At 50.9% G+C, this 23,422-nt stretch overlaps 1 protein-coding gene across 2 annotated transcripts in view; it reads right to left on the bottom strand.

Moving 5' to 3' along the window:
* The window catches only part of megf10 (multiple EGF-like-domains 10), a 59,095-nt gene that overhangs the window by 5,629 nt on the left and 30,044 nt on the right, over positions 1-23,422 (bottom strand). For both annotated transcript variants that reach the window (XM_057320494.1, XM_057320496.1), the window contains exons 6-16: positions 20,972-21,218; positions 20,763-20,883; positions 20,365-20,501; positions 19,718-19,930; positions 11,562-11,736; positions 11,371-11,491; positions 10,757-10,920; positions 10,566-10,668; positions 866-1,012; positions 661-795; positions 417-545 (exon numbers count right to left, since the gene is read on the bottom strand). In XM_057320494.1, coding sequence (XP_057176477.1) covers positions 417-545; positions 661-795; positions 866-1,012; positions 10,566-10,668; positions 10,757-10,920; positions 11,371-11,491; positions 11,562-11,736; positions 19,718-19,930; positions 20,365-20,501; positions 20,763-20,883; positions 20,972-21,218 — 1,692 coding nt within the window. The remainder of the gene's footprint in view (positions 1-416; positions 546-660; positions 796-865; positions 1,013-10,565; positions 10,669-10,756; positions 10,921-11,370; positions 11,492-11,561; positions 11,737-19,717; positions 19,931-20,364; positions 20,502-20,762; positions 20,884-20,971; positions 21,219-23,422) is intronic.

Raw genomic sequence — 23,422 nt, 5'->3', positions numbered from 1 at the left:
GGGCATTGGGCTCTGCGGGAGTTGCATAATGGTCCAATGAATGTCAGTCAGTGGGGCATCATGCTCTACAGAAGAGGAACAGCGGAACATCAGGGTCTACAGGGGAGCAGGTTAGTGGGGCGTCAAGCTCTACATGAGAGAGATAGCAGAGCATATGGCCCTACGGGTGTGGGACAGTGGTGAATGGGGCTCTACAGGGGCGGGTCAGTGGAGCGACGGGCTCTACAGGAGCGGGTCAGTGGAGTGTCGGGCTCTACATGAGCGGGTTAGTGGAGCATCGGGATCAACAGGAGCGGATCAGTGGAGCGTTGGGATAAACAGGAGCGGGTCAGTGGAGCGTCGGGATAAACAGGAGCGGGTCAGTGGAGCGTCGGGATCAATTGGAGCAGGTCAGTGTAGGTGTGAAGGGAACTCACGCTGTGAGCAGTCGCTGCCGATCCAGCCAGGGTAACACTGACACGAGCCATCGATGGGGTTACACGTGCCGTTATTAGTGCACCTGCAGCTCCACGCGCAGTTCTTACCAAACCTGCCGCTGGGACACACTGACATCAAACACATACATGATTAGATCAATGAATACACAAACACTGACATCAGATCAGTCATGCAGTTGAGTTATTAAGAGTGACACACACACGTGACACAGATCTGTCTTACCTTCATTACAGAGAGAGCCTTTAAAACCAGGCAGACAGTCACACTGTCCGGTCACATGATGACACGGGCCATTGCTATGGGCACACTGCGGACATGCCTGACCACAGCGATGACCAAAGTAACCCGGAGAACAGACTGAAATGACATGACAGAGATGTGAACACACATAAACACACAAAAACACACGTGTGTGTGATGAACTCACTGCGCTGACAGGTGGCTCCTCTGAATCCAGATGCACACTCACAAGTGCCCTCATCAGGTGAACAAGAAGCCCCGTTCTTACAGTTACAGGAGAGAGAGCAGCTGGGCCCCCAGCGGCCCTCAGCACACACACTGTCACAGTGAACACCTGCATCACACAAACACACACAATGTCACAGTGAACACCTGCATCACACAAACACACACACTGTCACAGTAAACACCTGCAGCACACAAACACACACACACTGTCACACTAAACACCTCAATATGGAGTCATGGGCCGTTTCTCAGTTCCAAGAACACAAAGAACGGACTTGTGTCCTTGGCAAGTTCAGACTCGGGAGTTTGAACTCACGAGGACAAGAGGATGCAGTCCGGTTATATTACAAATGGGACATCAGAGGACTTGATGTGTCACTCAAATACAAGCAATCCTAGTTCATTCATAATTTTTATTTTAATAGTCGCTAAAAATGAAATAATATGACTTAACTTTGCCATCAGTCAAAATGATTTGCCCAGGAACAAATAATAGATTTATAAGACCAAAGACTGCCTGTTAAATATACCCAAAATGAATTCAATTTCATGTTTAAAGGCTACAGAGACATCAGAGCCAGCCTTGAGATTCAGAAGCACTTGCCAAGGTAGGTACATGAGCGCTGAGCGCCCGCAGATTGCCTGGAGATCACATCTCTGAAATCCTCCCAGCAAATTTTTAAAAAGACGCTATCTTTATTAACCAACTGCAGATTTGAACTTTAAACACATACTTTCTCGCTTAAACAACTCTTAAAACTACATTTTGTGACAAAATAACAGTAATATTGTTAGGATTGTGCCGTTTTACTGCTCCACTGCCGTTGCTGCGCAATGCATGTCAGGAAATATAGCGTCATAAGTCCACACAAGTCACCTCCTGATGCATCCTCGATAAAAGGGGCGGAGCAAGGACACATCTGGGGATTCTAGCCGTTCTTGTCAAGATGTGAACTTTGAAATGGAACAGTACAACTGATGACCTTTGACGAGTCCACAAGAACACAAATACCGACAAGAACACATACTGAAAAACGGCTGTGTTGTATGACATTATGCAACTTTAGACATTTACATGTTGACAAAAAGAAACAAATCACTAATGCTTGCCTACAGGACTATCACTGGATATGCACCGGCATTCTTTCACACCCTCCTACACCCCATCAAGATCCCTGCGTTCAGAAAACGTTTTGGTTACGGATGTAACCTCAGTTCCTTGATGAAGGGAACGAGACGTTGTGTCGAGCCGACAGATGGGGTTTGCTCTTGAGAACCTATCAACTTCTGACTAGTTTAGAAAAGGATGAAATGAAATTTGCATGCCGGACTCCGCCCCCGGATATCCGGATATAAAAGGGAGATGACGTGCTGAGGAGCCTGAGCATTGGTCTGAGGAGCCTGAGCATCCCTCGACCGCTGCGGCGGGCGGCCAGCGTTGTGGCAAGAAGGACACAACGTCTCATTCCCTCCATCAGGGAACTGAGGTTACATCCGTAACCAAGACGTTCCCTTTCTGTCGGTCTCTCGACGTTGAGTCGAGCCGACAGATGGGGTTCCTATGGAAAACACCACAGCGCTGTGCCACATCACAATCTCTAGCGGAGCAACGCTGACTGGCCTGGGAGAGTCAGACGTGAGCGCTAGCGCGAAATTGTAACCGTCCAGTGGAGAGGTAGGGGGTCCGAGAGCTTTTGAAGAAAAGGTGGGAAGCCCCTGCCACCGGTCGTCATGGGCGGAGGTCTTGATTCTCTAACAGCGAGAAGCCGCCCCGCACCGTAAGGGCCACTGGGTAAGCATTATTCCCCCCTGGGGGAAAAACGCTACAGAGACCACTACCTACCATAGGGAGGAATTAGTGGAGACACCACATGGTCTCACCATCAGGGGAGAACTCATGGGAAAATGTGCGGACTGAAGGAGTTAACTGAAGGGGTTACCACGTCTGGAGCACTAGGTCCGGTTAGAGCTATGTGGTAGATAACTCAACTATTCCCCGGCCTAAGGGGGCAGGGCTGCTCTGCCCAGCCTGCCCCCAGGAAGGTGCTTAGTGATGGATGGAATGCCTGTTCTTTACCCAGTGGGGAAAGAAGGGAGGCGTAATATAGCCGCTGATTCCCCTAGAGCAGTGGTCACCAACCCTGCTCCTGGAGATGGACCGTCCTGAAGATTTCAGCTCCAACCCCAATCAAACACACCTGAACTATCTAATCAAGGTGTTCAGGTTTGCTTGATAATTACAGACAGGTGTGCAGAAGCAGGGTTGGAGCTGCAGTCTGCAGGACGGTCGATCTCCAGGAGCAGGGTTGGTGACCACTGCCCTAGAGGAAGGGGAAAGGGCTTTCGCAGGCGTACGCCCTACCGGCTGCCGGTCCTACATGTTGCCCTGCAGGACACAAGCTGACACCGGTTCCACGCGTAGGTATTAGAACCTCGCGAAGGTGTTCGGCATAGCCCATCCCCCAGCTCTGCAGATGCCTGTCAGAGAGGCGCCCTGAGCCAGTGCCCATGAGGAGTGTGCCTCACTCCTAACGGGCAGGGGCGATCTTGAGATCGGTATGCCACAGCGACAGCATCCACGATCCAGTGCGCCAGCCTCTGTTTGGAGACAGCCCTCCCCTTCTGCTGATCTCCAAAACAGACAAAGAGCTGCTCAGAGCTTCTGAAGCTCTGCGTGCGGTCCAAGTAGAGGCGCAGTGCGCGTACTGGACACAACACGGATGGGGTTGGGTCTTCCTCCCCGGTGGGGAGTGCCTGCAGGTTCACCACCTGGTCTCTAGGGGGAGTGGTGGGAACTTTGGGCACGTAGCCGGGCCAATCTCAGGATAATGTGAGAATCACCGGGCCCGAGTTCTAGGCAATCTGTGGACACGGAGGGTGCTTGTAGGTCCCCTACCCTCTTGGAGGTGAGTGCCATCAGGAGAGCCGTCTTTATCGTGAGGTGAGAAAGAGTGGCAGCTCCGAGGGGCTCGAAGGGGGGGCCTCTTGAGGCCCGCCGCCTAGGTCGTAAGAGGGTACGGAGCGCGGACAAGGCGGTAGCCTTCTAGCACCTTTTAGGAACCTAATGACCAGGTCGTGCTGTCCCAGAGGCTTCCCAGCAACTGGGTCATGAAGCGCGGCCGTAGCGGCTACATACATTCCCAGTGTGGAGGGAGAGAGGTTTACTCCCCAGTCTCTCTTGAGGAAGGGACAGCTCATACCCGATCGAGCAACTCCGTGGGTCTTCTCGCAGAGAAGAGCACCAGGACGAGAAGAGGCGCCACTTATGGGCGTATAGCCGCCCAGTGGCCGAGGCCCTAGCCTGAGTGACGTCCCAACCAGACCGGGGGTGGGTCACTCAGGATCTCCTCGTCCCGTCCAGACATGGAGACCAGGTTCTGCCTGGGATGCCAAAACGTGCCCCTTCCCCTGGGGAAGCAGGATCTTCGCCAGGGGGAGCGGCCAGGGGGAGTTGTTGTCAGAGCCTTAGCTCCGAGAACCAAGTCCTGGTTAGGCCAATGGGGCATAACTAGTACCACTTGATGCTCCTCTTCCCTGGCCTTGCACAGGACCTGTGCAATGAGGCTCACTGGGGGGAAGGCGTACTTCCGCTTGTCCCGCGGCCAGCTGTGCGCAAGGGCATTCCGTGCCAAGGGTACCTCAGACAGGGAGTACCAAAGCGGACAATGGGTGGAGTCCAGGGAGGCAACAGGACCACCTGTGCCTGGCCGAACTGCTCCCAAATGAGCCGGACTGCGCGGGGATGGAGTCGCCACTCTCCGCGAGGCGACGACTGACGAGAGAGCGCAACGGCTGTCTGGTTCAGGACGCCTGGGATGTGTGTGGCTCGCAGGGAACTGATCACCTGCTGACTCCAGAGGAGGAGGCGCCGGGCGAGTCATGTTAGCTGCCGTGAGCGAATGCCACCAAATGATATACGCCACAGCAGCTGTGCTGTCCGACCGGACCAGCACGTGCTTGCCCTGCACGAGAGGTAGTAGCCTCCTCAATGCAAGAAGCACAACCAACAACTCTAGGCAGTTGAAATGCCAATGCAGGCGGGGGCCCGTCCACCGCCCCGACACTGCGTGCCCGTTGCACACGGCACTCCAACCCTGCAGGGAGGCATCCCTAAGGGGACCCCTGTCCGCAAGCAGGTCATGGGAGACCAGGGGGTTAGGGTGTGTCGGCAGAAAAGCATGATGACCATACGCCTGCTGCCGGTGTGCCACGCTCTCCAAGGAACCTGACTCTGTAGCCAGTGGAGCGGTCGCATGTTCATCGACCCGAGGGGGACCACCCCCACCGAGGATGCCATTTATCCCAGGAGCCTCTGAAAAAGCTTCAGGTAGTTCAACACTGACTGGGCGCACTCTGAAGTCAGTCACGCTGCTTCATGGGGACAGAGTCGAGTTCCATACCAAGAAAGAGGATGCTCTGCACCGGGGAGAGCTTGCTCTTTTCTCAGTTGACCTGTAGCCCCAACCGATCTAGGTGCCGGAGCACCAGGTCCCTTGTGTACACAACAGATCTCGAGAGTGCCAAGATGAGCCAGTCGTCGAGATAGTTTAGTACCCGCCCACCCTGAGGGGAAGGAGGGCGGCTTCCACGACCTTAGTAAAGACCCATGGAGACAGGGACAGACTGAAGGGGAGGACCCTGTACTGATATGCCCGTCCCTCGAACGCGAACCGTAGGAACGGCCGAAGTCGAGGGAGGATAGAGACATGAAGTGACGTCGGACGTCAGGATGCGCTTCTGCGTGATCATCCTGAAAGGCAGCTATTGTGTAGGTGCCTGTTCAGAACACACAGACCCAAGATAGGGCGCAGCCCCCCGCCTTTCTTGGGGACAACGAAGTACAGGCTGCAAAACCCGTTGAACATCTCGGCTGGTGAGACGGGCTCGATTTCTCCCTTCGCCAGAAGGGTGGCGACCTCGGCCCAAAGTACGGGAGCATCCTAGCCTCTGACTGAGGTATAACGGATGCCCTGCAACTTGGCGGGCGTGAGGCGAACTGGATCGCGTAGCTGAGACGGATCGTCTTCCCTAGCCAGCCTGACAGTCTGGGAAGCCCAGGCTCCCAGAAATGTAACAGGGGGACTAAAGGTTCGATCTTTTTCATCGTCCCCCCGGGGGGTGGTTCGATGGCTAGCAGTACGGATTCCTTGCCGGGGAAGGTCCCCCGGGGAGGAGATTGGCTCTGCTGCTTTTCCTGCCTGGCGACTGCTGAGAGTGCTGAGGGCTGGTGTTTATACTCGACATTGCGCTTCGCCGTGATGCAACGTCGAGTTTGCCGTTCACCGTCGTGCAGAGGGTGGGAGCGGCTGTGATAACCCAGAGAGAGAGGAAACTCTCTTTTTTGAGAGTAAGTGGGCGCTAGCCCCCCGGAGGGGGCCAGCAGATGGAGAGACGGGGCAGGATCCGTCCCTATCCGATTTCCCAGCGATGTGGCTGGGGTCGGGCCCAATGGTAGCCTCGATCCCCCTGAGGTCTTCCCATGAGAGCCGCTTCGTTGCGGCTGCTGATGGGGCGATGGTCTCCTCTTCGCTGTCTCCTCCAGGGGGGGCCACCTGAGTGGGAGAGCTAGAGGGCGTCGAAGAGGACCAGGGCTGCTGGGAAGCAGACGGTGCACGTGACTCGTGGCACGGAGGACTGCTTCTTTACTGTCGAGAACTGCGGCTCGACAGTAACACCAACCAGCCCCCCCTTGCGAGACGGGTGCATCGAGAAAGCGGACCTTCTCGACGTTACTCATCTGCGCAAGGTTCGGCCAGAGGAGTTTCTCATGGACCACAAGTGTGGACATCATCCGACCCAGGGCCCGCGTGGTCACCTTGGTCGCCCGTAGAGCGAGGTCGGTGGCGGCGTGGAGTTCCTGCATAAGCACTGGGTCGGTCTTACCCTCGTGGAGCTCTCTCAATGCCCTGGCCTGGCAGGAGCCATAGCGTGGAGAGAGGAGGCAGCTTGGTCCGCCGCAATGTAAGCTCTCGACACCAGAGATGCCGAGACCCCACATGCTTTGGACGGGAGTCTAGGTCGAGCCCCCCCAGGTGGCCGCCGCCTACGGGCACGAGTGCACCGTGGCGGCATACTCCACCTGGGGGACATCGACGTATCCTCTAGCTGTCTCAACCTCGAGGGAAGAGAGGGTGACAGAACTTTGTTTGACGTGAAATGTGCCGGAAAGGGGGCGTTCCAGGTCTTACTAAGTTCCTCATGCAGTTCCGGTAAACACGGCACTGGGGGCGGGCGCAGCTTGGAGCCGCGCTCAAACCCGAGGCGCCATGTAGCCAGCCGCGAGTGCCGGGAGAGGCAGTGCGGGCACTGCAACCCAACACTCACGGCGGCCCGGGAAAGCATGGCTGACAATTCGACATCCGCTTCTTCCTGGGCTCGACCCCCTGAGGGAGGGAGCCCAAGGAATCATCGGAGTCAGATGGCAGTACGTCACCCCCTGATGCTGCAAGAGACATCTCATCATCACGCATCGTGTCCGAATACGTGATTGAGGAATAAGACGGCGGACCGTCTCCTGGGGAACGGTCAGACGAGCCGTGAGCCAGTGGCTGGCGGATTATCGCTCACAGTAACCCTCATATCACCCTCGCTGCTTGCCGTAGCGGACGGCAGGGCCGTAGTCCTGCCGCCACGGAACGGGGAGCAAACGAGGTGGTGGCTGAGTCCCGTGGGAACACAGCCACCCGTGACGCAACGTCTGAATCATCACCGCCCGCAGTGCGGGCAGGACGTATCCACAACGTCTGCCCCAGCGTACTGGTAGCAGGCATCGTGTCCGTCCCCCTCCTCGATGAGTGTGTTGCACCCATGAGAACAGCAGACAGCGGGACACGCTGGAGAAATTTGCTCTTTTAGAAAGGAAATTTGCTCGAACACCTCCGGAACTGCCGAGACGCCCAGGGGAGAGTCACTGCGAGAAGGGACCGTCCGCTGTACCACGTCGAAGATTCCAGCAGAAAAATGATCACCAAAGATCGTAGAGAAGCTCATCAGATGCGTAGGCTCTGAAGAACAAAAGGTGAATGAATGAGCACGCCGGCTTCCCTCTTATACCCGGACATCCGGGGAGGAGCCCGGCATGCAAATTTCATTCGCCAATTTTCATTGGCCTTTTCTAAATACTCAGAAGATGATAGGTTCTCAAGACAAACCCCATTCTGTCGGTTCGACACAACGTCGAGAGACCGACAGAAAGGGAACCACGGTATCCACAAATTTACCATTTTCTATACATAGGAACCAGTAAAACCACAGCAACTAAAAATACCATAGTTTCATTATACTAGCTATAGTTTATGTTTGTAGTTAAATTATGGAAATACAAATGGTAATAAACCCAACAAACACATGGCTTCTACACTTTACTATTTACAAGAACCTTATTACTTACTGGTAAATTGCTGCTAAAACTGGTAAAGGGAATATACAAAATAAAAGAACACTGCTCATAAATACATATAGGCCTAGGGGGCTAATGAGGATAATTAGGCTAAATGATCATACAGGATTATATCTAAACTAAACATATATGTGCTAAACATATAAAGCTCTTAAAGGAGTTGCTCACTGCAAATTTTGCCCCCATTGACCCATTCAGTAGGTTGCTTCAGAGGCATAAGGTATAGACAATAAAACAATGCACAACTGACATAAAGGAAATGTACTTTTAATACTTGAGTACTTTTAAAAGCACGTACTTCTGTACTTTTACTTAAGTAAGAATCTGTCTTTACCACTTTTACTTGTAGTGGAGTAATATTTGACCAGTAGTATCTGTACTTTCACTCAAGTAAGGAAGTTGTGTACTTCGTCCACTTCTGGTTCAAACCCATCTCTTCTGTGAACACTCGACAGAAAAAACACTACCCCTCTCTCTTCCTCTCAACAGGTATTGGTCTGTCTTTTGTCGAAACTAGTAACTTTGTATTAGCACCTATTGTATTATTGCTCCTGTATGACATATCGCTTATTGCAAACCCTGAACTCTCTGCAAGCCGCTTTGGATAAAAGGGTCTGCTAAATGACTACATTTAAATGTAAGTTCTCTGTACACTGAGAGCTGAACTGGTAGATGATGATGTGTCACGATGACAGCCAATCCGAGCACACGTCTGATGTTTAATGTATAACAACACAAAAACCATTCTGCAGTAGTTCAGTATGAGTAAAGTTTGGCCTTTTGTTCTCTCTGGAATACTTGATTCTGATTGGACAGTCAGACTGGCATTCCAAAATCTGTTATTCCCAATAACAACCCCTCAAAAGAGTCATCTTGACCACCGTAGTTTTACATTACACACAAATTAAATATACACATACGTACATATGAGATTAAATTGTAAAATTGTGTCTCTTGTGAAGTTTGCGTCTTGACTTTAAACTGAAAGCAAACAGGCTTGCCTTGCAGAAGGTCAATATCAATATTTTCTATGTAGAAATGGACTCATGAGGTAAGCAGTTAAGTTACTGTACACGCAGTCAGTCCTTCAGTCAATGTTTTTTGATCACACTATCATTATCTCTTACATAAGACATTGTGAGAGTTTCACACAGTTGAGCTCTGAATGTATGTGTGTGTGTGTCTACAGACTGAGTAAAAGTGGGTAAAGTAGAGTTGTGCTCAGACAAAAGCCTCATTGTGTTTGTGTGTTGCCAGGCGACGCAGCAGGCCTGGGGAAAGACTCGTGACAGCATCAGTATTCTGTACGTGTTCAACACACACTGAAGGAATGTGAGGCACACAATACACACACCTCACATCACACTCAACGTCACAAACTTCCTTCAGCCTCATTAGCTGACACATTTACTGATCATCAGCATTATGTTTATATCTCAGTCACAAGTCTGGAATACTTGATTCTGATTGGTCGGTTATTGATCGCCAAGAATAAAAAAGACACGTTAATTCTTTCATGGTCTGTGTGTTCTTCTCTAAACGCTTGATGTATAGTCTGAGAGAATTGGGGGGTTGAAGCAGTGGTGTACTGTAGTCGGGGCAATACGCACTTGTACGGCGTATGCTTACGTATTTACAACTTCTGAAGATCTACAGTAGCCTATATTAGCGTATACCCTCTGTATACCCATTTGTTTTGCTGCTTAAAACGTCTCCAGGCTGCTTTTGTGGATGCTTCCCCTTTAACTTTATCGCCTTTTTCTTATTTTTTGTTTTATTCAGTGCATAAAAAATACACAATATTTCAACTGCGTCATCAGCAGTGTTACGTTTAGTCTACGTTTAAAATAAAGTATTTTCACCACAACATAGGCCTCTTCCCAACAAGTATTCACACAGAGATGGCAGTGTTTGCAAGTTACATCTGTATTCTTTACCAAGTAAAATCTTGCAAATGTTTTTACGTAATCTTTTGTATGTGATGTGTTAAAAACATATGATTCTTTTTGAAATAATTTTGTATTGTGGTCAACAGTACTGGCATAGACCTGTTTTTTTCCAATGATATAACTTCATAATCAAAGCATAGGTGAAGAATTATCCATAAATATTCATACTTTTTATAATTTATAATAATTTGGCATGTTACTAGCAAAAACAAACACACTGACTCTATCTTTTTTGGCCATTTGGAGTCGTGGGTAATGGTTGTATAAGGACTACACCACTGGGCTGAAGGGGAATGATGAGATGTGTTTACCCGTCCAGCCGGGCAGACAGCGACAGTGTCCAGTTGTAGGATGACATCCATCAGCATGAATACAGTCACATCTCTCACGACACTCCAGTCCATACGTGCCGTCCTGTACACATTACACAAACATCCATAACTAACAACACACGACACAATAAGAGAATAATATCAGAGCGATGTGTGAAGTTGTGTCTAACATGACAGTGCAGATCACATTGGTCTCCTCTCCAGCCTGGAGTACATGTACAGCTGCCGTCCAGAGCGTCACACGAGCCTCCGTTCTCACAACCACACGTCCGGTTACAGCTCAGACCCCACGTACCGCTGGGACAGTTAATAGAGCAATCCACACCCTGCCAACCTGACGGCGGGAGAAATGACATCACGACACGTGTGTTTGTGTGTGTGTGTGTCAGGAGCAGTTCTCTATAAACACACACGCGGTTACACAACAACACCAGTCAGCAAGAAATCACATTTTTATAAGCATTCTTTCACATCATGGTCGTTTTTGGAAACGTTGATCATGATTATCACGGTATTGCGCTGATTTTCCATGATGCTTTATTACAGTTTCCAGACACTTTTCTTGATCCTTTCTCGTAAATAACGATTTACAGACAGCTGAATAAATGATACAGTGTACATTTTCATTTCATGACTGAACACTTATAGATGAAGATAAAAAACGATGTTGATTAAGAACAGGGTTATAAATACAGCACGATTCCATCTATGGTTTGTGACCGCTCATTTATTTATGGACTGAATAAAGATGATTAGCAACACTGTATCACACATGAAGAATTACCTGCTTGACATGAACAGGATCCATCTGCAGGTGAACATGTGGCTTGGTTCTTACAGGAACACAGAGAAGTGCAGTTGATGCCGTTTGTTCCGACGGGACACGTGCGCGAGCAATCTGAGCCCTGTGACAACAATCGCAGATCAACCCCGTGTGTCTCAAATGATAACGCAACACAACATTCATGTTTGTACCTGAAATCCGGGCGCGCAGACACACTCGCCGCTCACGCTGTGACAGTCAGCGCCATTCTGACAGCTGCAAACCTCCCGACACGCTTCACCATAGAAACCTGGAGCACACGTCTCATCACAGTACAAGCCCGCCCAGCCCGCCTCACATGAACACTCGCCCGTCAGCGGGTGACAGCTGAAACACACACATCACATTGGAAACACACGTTTCAGTTGATTTCAGGGTTTTCATGATTTATACATAAACATCTTGAGTCATGTGTGAAACATCAGAGGATGTCACACATGCAGTTCTAGACACAGCTGTGTCAAACACACGCACTTGAAAAACAACAACGACAACTGGTACCATATACACAGATAACATATAACAGATAACAATACAACAAACCATTCACACAAACCCAAAGGATTCACCTAGACAAGAATTTCAAGACCAACCAAAATATTTGGAAAAAAACAACACATTCATTCTCTTTCAGTAGAAAGTACCTTTTCTGATTCAAATATAAGTTTAACTGCAACAGGGTAATGAGTCTAGACATAAGAAAAACATCAGTGTATGCACATGTTTTCTATTTTAAAAAAGAGAAATAAACATGCATTAAGGACACGTTTCTCATAGACCACATACTGTGGAAACCAGAAGCATAGAACATCAAATAATGATTATGTTCGATAAGTTTTATTATACCCTTGAAATGCAATACCTAAGTTACAGTATGAATAGTCATTAATTGAACTAAACATTTGTTTGTGTGTTTCATTTACTGAAACATGCGAGTTAGCCACCTCATCCCACTGTGAGAGCCACAGGTGTGACCAGACTCACAGATTTAAACCAACTACAGTTTCGCTTTGGTGCATTTCTTAAATCATTCTTAAAATTTGCAAAATAGTAAGTGCATTTCTCAAAACAATTCATACAAACAGCACAACATCATGGAATACATGCAAATGCCTGTTCAAAATTCTTAGTTCATCTCTCAAAAGTACATATTTACATCAATGAGCATTTTAGTGCCATCAAAATGACAAGTGCTTGTATCATTGTTTACAAAGAGGACTGTCATGGCTCTGCTTCATTTAGTCATGTTTTTCTTAGTCCTGTAGCAGAGTCATGACAAAGCCTTTGGTTATGTGTGGAGAGAAACATATTATTGTCCTTTTGACAATAATATACGTTCCCTTTCTGTCGGTCTCTCGACGTTGTGTCGAACCGACAGATGGGGTTCGTCCCTGAGAACCAATCGCTTCCGACTACTTAGAAAAGGCCAATGAAAATTGGCAAATGAAATTTGCATGCCGGACTCCGCCCCGGACATCCGGGTATAAAAGGGAGACGGCGTGCATCATTCATTCACCTTTTGTTCTTCGGAGCCTTCGGTTATGAAGATCTTCTCTTGCTGCTTAGCAAAAACTCTACATTGCTGGTTCTACGACGTGGTGCAGCGGACTGTCCCTTCCTGCAGCGACTTCCCCTGGGCGTCTCGGCGGTTCCAGAGGTGTTCGAGCCTGCAGACGGTGACTCACCGTCTGCATTCTAAAAGAGCTAATTTCTCCAGCGTGGCATGTCCCGCTGTTCTCATCGAGGATGGGGACAATCACGATGTCTGTGTCAGGTGTTTGGGGGTCCAACATGCTGAGACAGCCTTCGTGGACTCATCTTGCCCGCACTGCGGGCAGATTGTCATAGAGACGTTGCGGTCATGGGTGGCTGTTTTCTCCCGAGAATCAGCCACCACCTCGCATGCTTCCCGGGCTGTGACGAGGATGGCTAAGGCCATTCCGTTTGCCAAGGCGAGCGGCGAGGGTGATATGGGGATTTCTGCGAGCGCTAATCCATCAGCCAAGTGCTCGCGGACCGCTCGCACCCCGTCTCGCTCGCCTCATTGTTCCCTAGCTGGCGGTGCCACACCGTCAGCGTCCTCCTTCACGCAGTCGGACACGATGCGTGATGAGGATGAGATGTCCATCGCAGCATCGGAGAGCAAATTGCTGGCATCCGATCCCGACGACTCTCTGCAGCTCCCCCCTAGGGGGGGACGAGCTCAGGAGGAGGCGGATGTCGAGATGTCGGCCATGCTTTCCCGGGCCGCCGTGTGCATTGGGTTAGAGTGTACTCCGGTGCCTCTCCCCCAGCACTCATGGTTGGATACGTGGTTCTTGGGCTCTGAGCGCGACTCCAAGCCGCGCCCAACCCCGGTTCCATTTTTCCCGGAAGTGCATGAGGAACTGGCGAAGACGTGGAACGCCCCCTTTTTGGCGCGTACACATCAAACCGGTTCCGTCGCTCTCTCTTCCCTCGATGGTGGGGCGGCTAGGGGTTACGTCGACGTGCCCCAGGTGGAACGTGCAGTCGCGGTGCACCTGTGCCCGCAGGCGGCATCCACCTGGAGAGGTCGACCGAAACTCCCGTCCAAAGCGTGTAGGACTTCGGCATCGCTGGTGTCGAAGACCTACACTGCCGCGGGCCAAGCTGCCTCCTCTCTCCACGCCATGGCCATCCTGCAGGTCCATCAGGCCAAGGCGTTGAAAGAGATTCACGAGGGTAAGACCGACCCGGGGTTAATGGGAATTAACGGGGGCCTAGCGCCCACTTTTTCACGAAAAGCGTTTCCTATCTCCCTGGGTGTTCTTCACAGCCGCTCTCACCCTCTGTCAGACGGTGTTCGGCCACTCGACGTTGCGTCTTGGCGAGGCACAACATCGAATGTATTTTGCAGCCCTCAGCACTCTCAAATCGACGGTGCGGGGGCCTGCATTGCCAGGCAGGCAAACCAGCAGAGCCAGTCTTCTTCCCGGGGGCCCGCCCCCGGCGAGAGACCCGCACTGCCAGCCATCGAACCACCCCCTGGGGGGTCGATGAAGCAGATAGTTCCTTTAGTCCCCCTGTCACGGTCCCTGGGAGCTTGGCTCGAGCTTCCCACACCGTCACGGTGGCTAAGAAGGACGATCCGTCTCGGCTACGCGATCCAGTTCGCCAGAAACCCGCCCAAGTTTCGGGGCATCCTCGTCACCTCGGTCAGAGGCCGGGATGCTCCCGTACTACGGAGCGAGGTCGCCACCCTTCTGGCAAAGGGTGCGATCGAGTCCGTCCCCTTAGCCGAGATGTCCAAGGGGTTTTACAGCCCTTACTTCATCGTCCCCAAAAAAGGCGGGGGGGTGCGCCCCATCCTAGATCTGTGTACCCTGAACAGACACCTGCACAAGCTGCCATTCAGGATGCTCATGCAGAAGCGCATCCTGGCATCCGTCAGATGTCAGGATTGGTTCATGGCAATCGACCTGAAGGACGCTTACTTTCATGTCTCGATTCTCCCTCGTCATCGCCCGTTCCTACGGTTCGCTTTCGAGGGTCGGGCATATCAGTACAGAGTCCTCCCCTTCGGTCTGTCTCTGTCTCCACGAGTCTTTACGAAGATCGTGGAGGCCGCCCTCTCTCCCCTCAGGGGGAGAGGTGTGCGGGTACTCAACTATCTCGACGACTGGCTTATCTTGGCTCACTCGCGAGATCTGTTGTGTGCACACAGGGACCTGGTGCTCCGGCACCTAGATCGATTGGGACTACAGGTCAACCGAGAGAAGAGCATGCTCTCCCCTGTACAGAGCATCCTCTATCTTGGTATGGAACTCAACTCTGTCACCATGACAGCGCGACTGTCCGCTGATCATTTCACGCAGTCGGCGGTTCCCATGAAACTATTTCAGAGGCTCCTGTTACACATGGCATCCTCGGCGGCGGTGATACCCCTCGGGTTGATGCACATGAGGCCGCTTCAACACTGGCTCCTGAGTCGAGTTCCTTGGGGAGCGTGGCACACCGGCAGCAGGCAGATGGTGATTACGCCTCGCTGCCGACGCACCCTAACCCCGTGGTCTTCCATGGCCTTCCTTCGGGCAGGGGTACCCCTAGGGCAGGTTACGAGGCATGTCGTGGTGACAACAGACGCCTCCCTGCAGGGTTGGGGTGCAGTGTGCAACGGGCACGCAGTGTCGGGGCTTTGGAAGGGCCCCCGCCTGCGCTGGCATATCAATTGCCTAGAGTTGTGGGCTGTGCTACTTGCATTGAAGAGGCTGCAGCCTCTCGTGCAGGGCAAGCACGTGCTGGTCCGGTCGGACAGCACTACTGCAGTAGCGTATATCAATCGTCAGGGTGGCGTTCGCTCTCTGCAGTTAACACGACTTGCCCGACGCCTCCTCCGGTGGAGTCAGCAGGTGACCCGCTCCCTGCGTGCCACGTATATCCCAGGCGACCTGAACCAGACAGCCGACACGCTCTCTCGTCAGTCTACGTCTCGTGGAGAGTGGCTACTCCACCCCCTCTCAGTCCAGCTCATTTGGGTGCAGTTCGGGCAGGCCCAGGTGGACCTGTTTGCCTCCCTCGAAACCACCCATTGCCCGCTTTGGTACTCTCTGACCGAGGGACCCCTCGGCACAGATGCCCTAGCGCACAGCTGGCCGCGGGACAAGCGGAAGTACGCCTTCCCCCCAGTGAGCCTCATTGCACAGACCCTGTGCAAGGTCAGGGAAGAGGAGCATCAAGTGTTACTCGTTGCGCCACACTGGCCCAACCGGACTTGGTTCTCGGAGCTAATGCTCTTGACGACAGCTCCCCCCTGGCCGATTCCCCTGACGAAGGACCTGCTTTCCCAGGGGAAGGGCACGTTATGGCATCCCAGGCCAGACTCTGGAACCTCCATGTCTGGCCCCTGGACGGGACGAGGAGATCCTGAGTGGTCTGCCCCCGACGGTGGTAGCTACCATTTCTCAGGCTAGGGCACCTGCCACTAGGCGACTGTACGCCTACAAGTGGCGCCTCTTCTCGACCTGGTGTGCTTCTCGAGGAGAAGACCCACGGAGTTGTGCGATCGGGTCCGTGCTGTCCTTCCTACAAGAGAGACTCGAGACTAACCTCTCCCCCTCCACACTGAAAGTGTATGTAGCCGCCATTGCTGCTCATCACAACTCAGTTGCTGGAAAGTCTCTAGGGCAGCACGACCTGGTCATTAGATTCCTAAGGGGTGCGAGGAGGCGTAACCCGCCTCGTCCGCACTCCATACCCTCTTGGGACCTGGATGTAGCCCTGTCAGGTCTCACCAGGCCCCCCTTCGAGCCCCTAGGGGATGCCTCTCTTCCTCATCTTACGATGAAGACGGTTCTCCTTTTGGCGCCTCGCCTCCATCAAGAGGGTAGGGGATCTACAGGCTTTCTCCGTGTCCCCTGACTGCCTAGAATTCGGACCCAGGGATTCTCACGTTATCCTGAGACCTCGGCCCGGCTACGTGCCCAAGGTTCCCACCGCTCCTTTTCGGGACCAGGTGGTGAACTTACAGGCGCTCCCCACTGGGGAGGAAGACCCAACCCCATCCGTGTTGTGTCCAGTACGCGCGCTGCGCCTCTACTTAGACCGCACACAGAGTTTCAGGAGCTCGGATCAGCTCTTTGTCTGTTTCGGAGGTCAGCAACAGGGGAGAGCTGTCTCCAAGCAGATGTTGGCCCACTGGATTGTGGACGCTGTCAAGGCATCTTACCAATCCCTAAATCGCCCGTGCCCCCTAGGAGTGAGGGCCCACTCCACCCGGGGTGTTGCCTCCTCTTTGGCCTTGGTACGGGGGGCCTCTCTCGCAGACATTTGCAGAGCTGCGGGTTGGGCTACACCCAACACCTTTGCGAGGTTTTACAACCTCCGCGTAGAGCCGGTGTCAGCCCGCGTCCTGCATGGCCACATGTAGGACCGGCAACTGGTAGGGTGTACGCCTGTTCGGTTATTTTCCCCCTCTCTCGAGTGGGTCAGTATACCTATTTAGCCTCTATTCTTTCCCCACTGGGCGAAGAACAGGCACTCTATCCATCACTAAGCAAGCACCCCCTGGGGTGGGCTGGGCAGAGCAGCCCTGCCCCTTAGGCCGGGTTTCACCTGAGTTATTCGCAGCATAGCTCTAACCGGACCTAGTGCTACCAGACGTTGCAACTCCCCAGTAGGGCGGTTCCGTCTGATGTATCCTCATGCTGGTTCCCACCTTGGTAACCCATGCTTCCCCGGGTGGACCTCCACCTCACGGTTTTCTCTTCAGCTGCACTTTCTTCCCATGAGTTCTTCCCCATCGGTGAGACCATGTTGGTATCTCCACTATTCTCCTCCCTGCGGTAGGAAGTGGTCTCTGTAGCGCATCCCCCACTTAGGGAGTAGCGCTTACCCAGTGCCTTACGGTTCCGGGCGGCTTCTCGCTGTTCGAGAAACAAGGCCGCCGCCTGTGAGGCCGAAGGTAGGTGCCTTCCCAACTTTCAAGAAAGCTCTGGGATTCCCTACCTACCCACTGGTAGGTTACATTTTCGTGGTAGCGTTCACGGCTGACACGCCCAGGCCAGTCACCGTCGCTTCGTTGAGATTGTGACAGGGCACAGTGTTATGGCGTTTTCCATTGGAACCCCATCTGAATACACAACGTCGAGAGACCGACAGAAAGGGAACGTCTCGGTTACGTTTGTAACCTCGGTTCCCTGATGGAGGGAACGAGACGTTGTGTCCTCTTGCCACAACACGTGCTGTCTGTCCTCTGCAGCAGTCGTGAGAGGTCTCAGATGCACACCGTCTCCCTTTTATACCCGGATGTCCGGGGTGGAGTCCGGCATGCAAATTTCATTTGCCAATTTTCATTGGCCTTTTCTAAGTAGTCGGAAACGATTGGTTCTCAGGGACGAACCCCATCTGTCGGTTCGACACAACGTCTCGTTCCCTTCATCAGGGAACCGAGGTTACAAACGTAACCGAGACGTTCTCTCCAGTGTCTCGTCTCTGTTCCCGCCATCTCGTTTCCTCGTTATCTTTCCCTATATAATACCCTCATGTTTCATTGTCCTGTGTTCGGTCATTGTGTTTGGTGTGTTTGCTGTGTGAATTTCCTGTGTACTGCTGTGTTCCTGTTTGCTGTGAAAACCCCAGTCATGTTAGTAAGTTTTCAGTCTAGTTTATGTCTAATGTTGTTTATTTCAGTTTAGTGATAGTTAGTCTATGTCCTGTCATTACCCCGCTTGTCTTGTTATACCCCACCGTGGGTCTTTGTTTTGTGTTTTATTATAATAAATATCTTTTGTTAACCCCTTCATCCCCACTGCCTGCAATTGGGTTCTTCCTCCCACGTTCATGACAGAGGACAGTCAAAATGTTTAGCCATGTTGTCAATATAATGAGTGCACTTTTATAGTATTTCCTGATGTAAACTATGGCTTCAGTTTTGATGACAATGCACAAAACTGACATAGTTCACTTTCAATGTAAAACGTTACATATTACAGTACAATATGTGCAAAACTGACAGCAAAAGATTGAACAGGATTCACTTTACACTTGTGCTGCTGGTCTGTCAACAAATTACAAAACAAACTTGAATTTTGATGCAGAAAAGACAAACCCACAAACCCCCCCACTCATCCACAAGACTCGTCAACCCCAGACCCCTCCACTAACCGACATGACCCGTCCGCCCACAAACCCCCCCTACTCATCGACATGACTCGTCCACCCCAGATCCCCCGACTCATCGAAAACACTCGCCCACCCCAGACCCCCCACTCATCGACATGACTCGTCCACCCCAGATCCCCCGACTCATCGAAAACACTCGCCCACCCCAGACCCCCCACTCATCGACATGACTCGTCCACCCCAGATCCCCGACTCATCGAAAACACTCGCCCACCCCAGACCTCCCACTCATCGACAAGACTCATCCACCCGCAAACCCCCCCTCATCGACATGACTTGTCCACCCCGGACCCCCCGACTCATCGACAAGACTTGTCCACCCGCAAACCCCCCTTATCGGCATGACTTGTCCACCCCAGACCCCCCGACTCATCGACAAGACTCATCCACCCACAAACCCCCCCTCATCGACATGACTTGTCCACCCCAGACCTCCCGACTCATCGACAAGACTTGTCCACCCGCAAACCCCCCTTATCGGCATGACTTGTCCACCCCAGACCCCCCCAACTCTTCGACAAGACTTGTCCGCCCGCTAACCCCCCCTCATTGACATGACCCGTTCGCCAGCAAACCCCCCAGTCATTGACATGACCTGTTAAACACTGAAAGTGTGAGTGTAGTCAGTGAACAGCATCATGATTGTGTGACTGAGTGCGTGTCTTACCTGCATGTGCTATTGGGGTGACACGGGCATTTACGGTCACATTTCAGACCGTAGAGGCCTTCAGGACAGTCCCGCTGCTCACATCTGTCTCCTGTGTAACCCGTTTCACACAGACACGCTCCGTTCACGTGATAACACTGAGCACCGTTCACACACGAACACGTCTGATTACAACCGAGTCCATACGTGCCAACCGCACACTCATCCTGACACCTGACAATGCACACAACACATTTAACATCATGATGAATTCATGAGGTTTCATCTCACACACTGATGTCACTCACATGCTGGATCTTCTCGAGCATCATACAGTGCTTGATACCATACATTCCATGTGTTTGGTGAAAAGCAAGCTGATCTAGAACACATTTGAGTTTAATGCTGTGCTCCTCCCTGTGGCTGTGGTTGTGATGTTATTTTAGGCAGTGTAGGGTGTGGTGAAATCAGAGTAAATCAGAGTAAAAACACAGTGACGTCTTCTGAAGCCAAAGCTCTTATTATCTCATCAAACTGCTGCACTTGTGTTTCTATTCCTGCATGTTAAACACACACTACACTCGCACTGTAATTACAGACGCACAATCTGCTGCACCCGCACACACGTGTGTGTGTGTGTGTGTGTGTGTGTGTGTGTGTGTGTGTACCTCTGTCCTGTGTATCCTGCAGTACACACACACTGTCCTGTAGAGCGTGAGCAGCTCGCTCCATTATGACACTGACACTCCTGTGAGCAGTTCCTCCCGAACCGGCCCGCTGGACACGGCTCTCCACAAACCCTCCCCTAAACACACACACAAACACAGACACATACGGCCGTCAGTGACCCGCTGCAGAACAGAGTTTCACATCTACAAAAAACATTAGTTAAAGATTTGTGTAAAACAAATGTCATGATTCTTCATCACTACACAAACACATGTGAGTGTTGAGTGGAGAGCAGCTATGTGCAACATTCCTCAGCATCAACATATCAGCTGCATGACACAACATGGACTAAACACTAAAACTTTGAGGTATTTATTGGAGTGTGTGTGAGACGTACCATCCAGCCAGGTGGACAGGAACATTCACCCGTCACATGATGACACACACCTCCGTTCTGACACGGACAGCGTTCCTCACACAGACGGCCATGTTTTCCTGGAGGACACACATCCTCACAACTGCACACAAATCAAAGACGAGCACAGAAGTTCAGACACACACGCACACGCTGATATCAGACAGATGCACGCGTGTGTTTGTACTCACAACGCTCCAGTGTAACCGGGGCCGCACACACACTCTCCGCTGATGTGATGGCATGTTGCGTTGTTTTGACACTGACACTTGTGTTGGCAGTTGTGTCCGTAGGTGAAGCGCTCACAGATCTCCTCACAGCGCCAGCCGCTGTAGCCGGCCGAACAGATGCACGCGCCGCTCATGGGGTTACACAACGCCCCGTTCTTACACTGACAACGATTGCTGCAGTGAGGACCCCAGTGACTGCTGTCACACGCTGTAAACAACAACAACACACTCTTCACATGCAGTACAATCTGAACATGTACACAGACACATCATGAGAAAATAAAGACACAAACTCATCATACAACTGTTTGTTACATGTGTGTTTGTTTGACACACATCGATCATTTAAAGATGAACAACACTTGACGTGCGCGCGTGAGTGAGTGTTTGTGTGTGTGTGTGTGTGTGTGTGTGGTGGTGTGTGTGTGTGTGTGTGTGTGTGTTCATGTTTGTATATCCCAGTGGGGACCCAAACCTGAATACACACAACACATGGGGACTCGTGCCACCGTGGGGACCAAAATTGAGGTCCTCATGGGCACAAAAGCTTATAAATTGTACAGAACAATGTTTTAAAAATCTAAAAATGCAAAAAGTGTTCTATGATCTTTAGGTTTAGGGGTTGGGTTAGGGATAGGGGATAGAATATACAGTTTGTACAGTATACAACTCATTACGCCTATGGACTGTCCCCACAGAGATAATAAAACATACATGTGTGTGTGTGTGTGTGTGTGTGTGTGTGTGTGTGTGTGTGTGTGTGTGTGTGTGTGTGTGTGTGTGTGCGTGTGTGTGCGTGTGCGTGTGCGTGTCTGCGTGTGCGTGTGATGATGGGTTCTCACAGAGCACTGGCATGAACATGAGGAAAATATGAGAGAGGAAGTTGATAATCCCACAGCTGTTTATAAAACTCCTCTCTCTCTCTGAGAAACTTCAACAAACACACAACCTCCACTGAAGAAACAAAACAAATCAGCACAACACAATATAAACATGTGATGAGGTTGAGCCGGACACACGAACTCCGTGCTACAAGTCAATATATGATCAAACATCTCCTGAGACGTTTGATTGACAAAAGATTGATTTCTCAATCAGCAAACGCCCGATCATTGTTCATTGGAATCATTGTTGTTTCTCACCATGATTGATTCAGAGAGAAAACATTAGATCTCATTCAATAATAACGGTGTCCTTTATTCACATCTGAGCTTCTCATGAACACTTGTCATCATGTGTCTTTTCCTGTCTGTTTTGTGTCTGTGTTTCTTGTGCTTGTCTGCTGTGGATCCTTCGCTCTTGGGTTCAATAACCTCTACACTTGGGTCCAGTCTTCCTTCTCTACATCTTTTTTCCAGCATCACATCCTTAACATTTAGCTAATGAGACATGTTCAAGCAGCGAGAAACATACGGTATGCTCACTACAGTACATGTGTCTGGACGAAAACAAATCTCCCTCAAGATTCCTCGTGTGTATAGGCGTAAAACAACCCTTTCCTGCATTTCAGGATTAAAGTTGAATGTTCAGCACTTCCATCATGAATACATTCATACAGAATCTTCCGTACGCCCTGACCTGTGCTTAATGCTTCCATACAACCTCATTGAAACATCCAGACAACAGGCATCAGAAAGATCATCCACGTCAGTGCTTCAGTGAAACGTGACCCAGTTTCAAAAACAAAAACCTGCTCCATTTCTGCTCTTCAGTGTCCTGCATGTATGAATGTGATGTGATGCTCTCAACAACAGCAGTCCAACGTTCAAGAGTCAGTCCTGTGATGTCAGACACCATGAGTTTAAAACGAAATAACACATCACTACACTTCAACAGAGACGATCATAAAGCCATGACATCAAAACATGAAGCCTGAATCTATTCTTGAACGTCAAATATAGCAGATAATCTGTCTTCAACATCTCAACATGAAAACACACACACAATCAATGATTGTGTCTGAAGTTGTGTGGCATCACATGATCTGAGCGCTGAGGTCATTTCCTGTCTTCTCTTCTCTTTGTTTAGCTCTGGGCTGTTAAAGAAAGCTCTTTTCTCCATCATTTGAATTCAGTGCAGGCTGCACTTTTGTTGGCGTCTGCTGGGCCGGAAAGAGGCGATACAAAGAGCTTTCAGAGGAGATTAAAGTCCCATCACTCACTCACCATCACGGTCAACTTTACCTGACATTAAACTGGTCAGAAAAACAACAACAACAACTTCACAATAACTCCGACGCAAAGACGTAAAACCAAACAGGCAGCGTTTGACCTGATAATGCCCCACATGTCCTACAGACATCAAGAATATTCTCAGAATGTATTTTATAATGAAGTTCAATATCAATCCAGTACAAAGTTATTACTGTATCCTGACACAACTCAGAGAAGAGTTTCATCTTAAAACCTCAGA

Source organism: Triplophysa rosa, linkage group LG22, assembly GCF_024868665.1.
Source record: "Triplophysa rosa linkage group LG22, Trosa_1v2, whole genome shotgun sequence".
NCBI classification, from domain to species: domain Eukaryota; kingdom Metazoa; phylum Chordata; class Actinopteri; order Cypriniformes; family Nemacheilidae; genus Triplophysa; species Triplophysa rosa.
The sequence above is the reverse complement of the archived record's forward strand: the minus strand, read 5'-3'. Positions and strand labels throughout refer to the sequence as shown.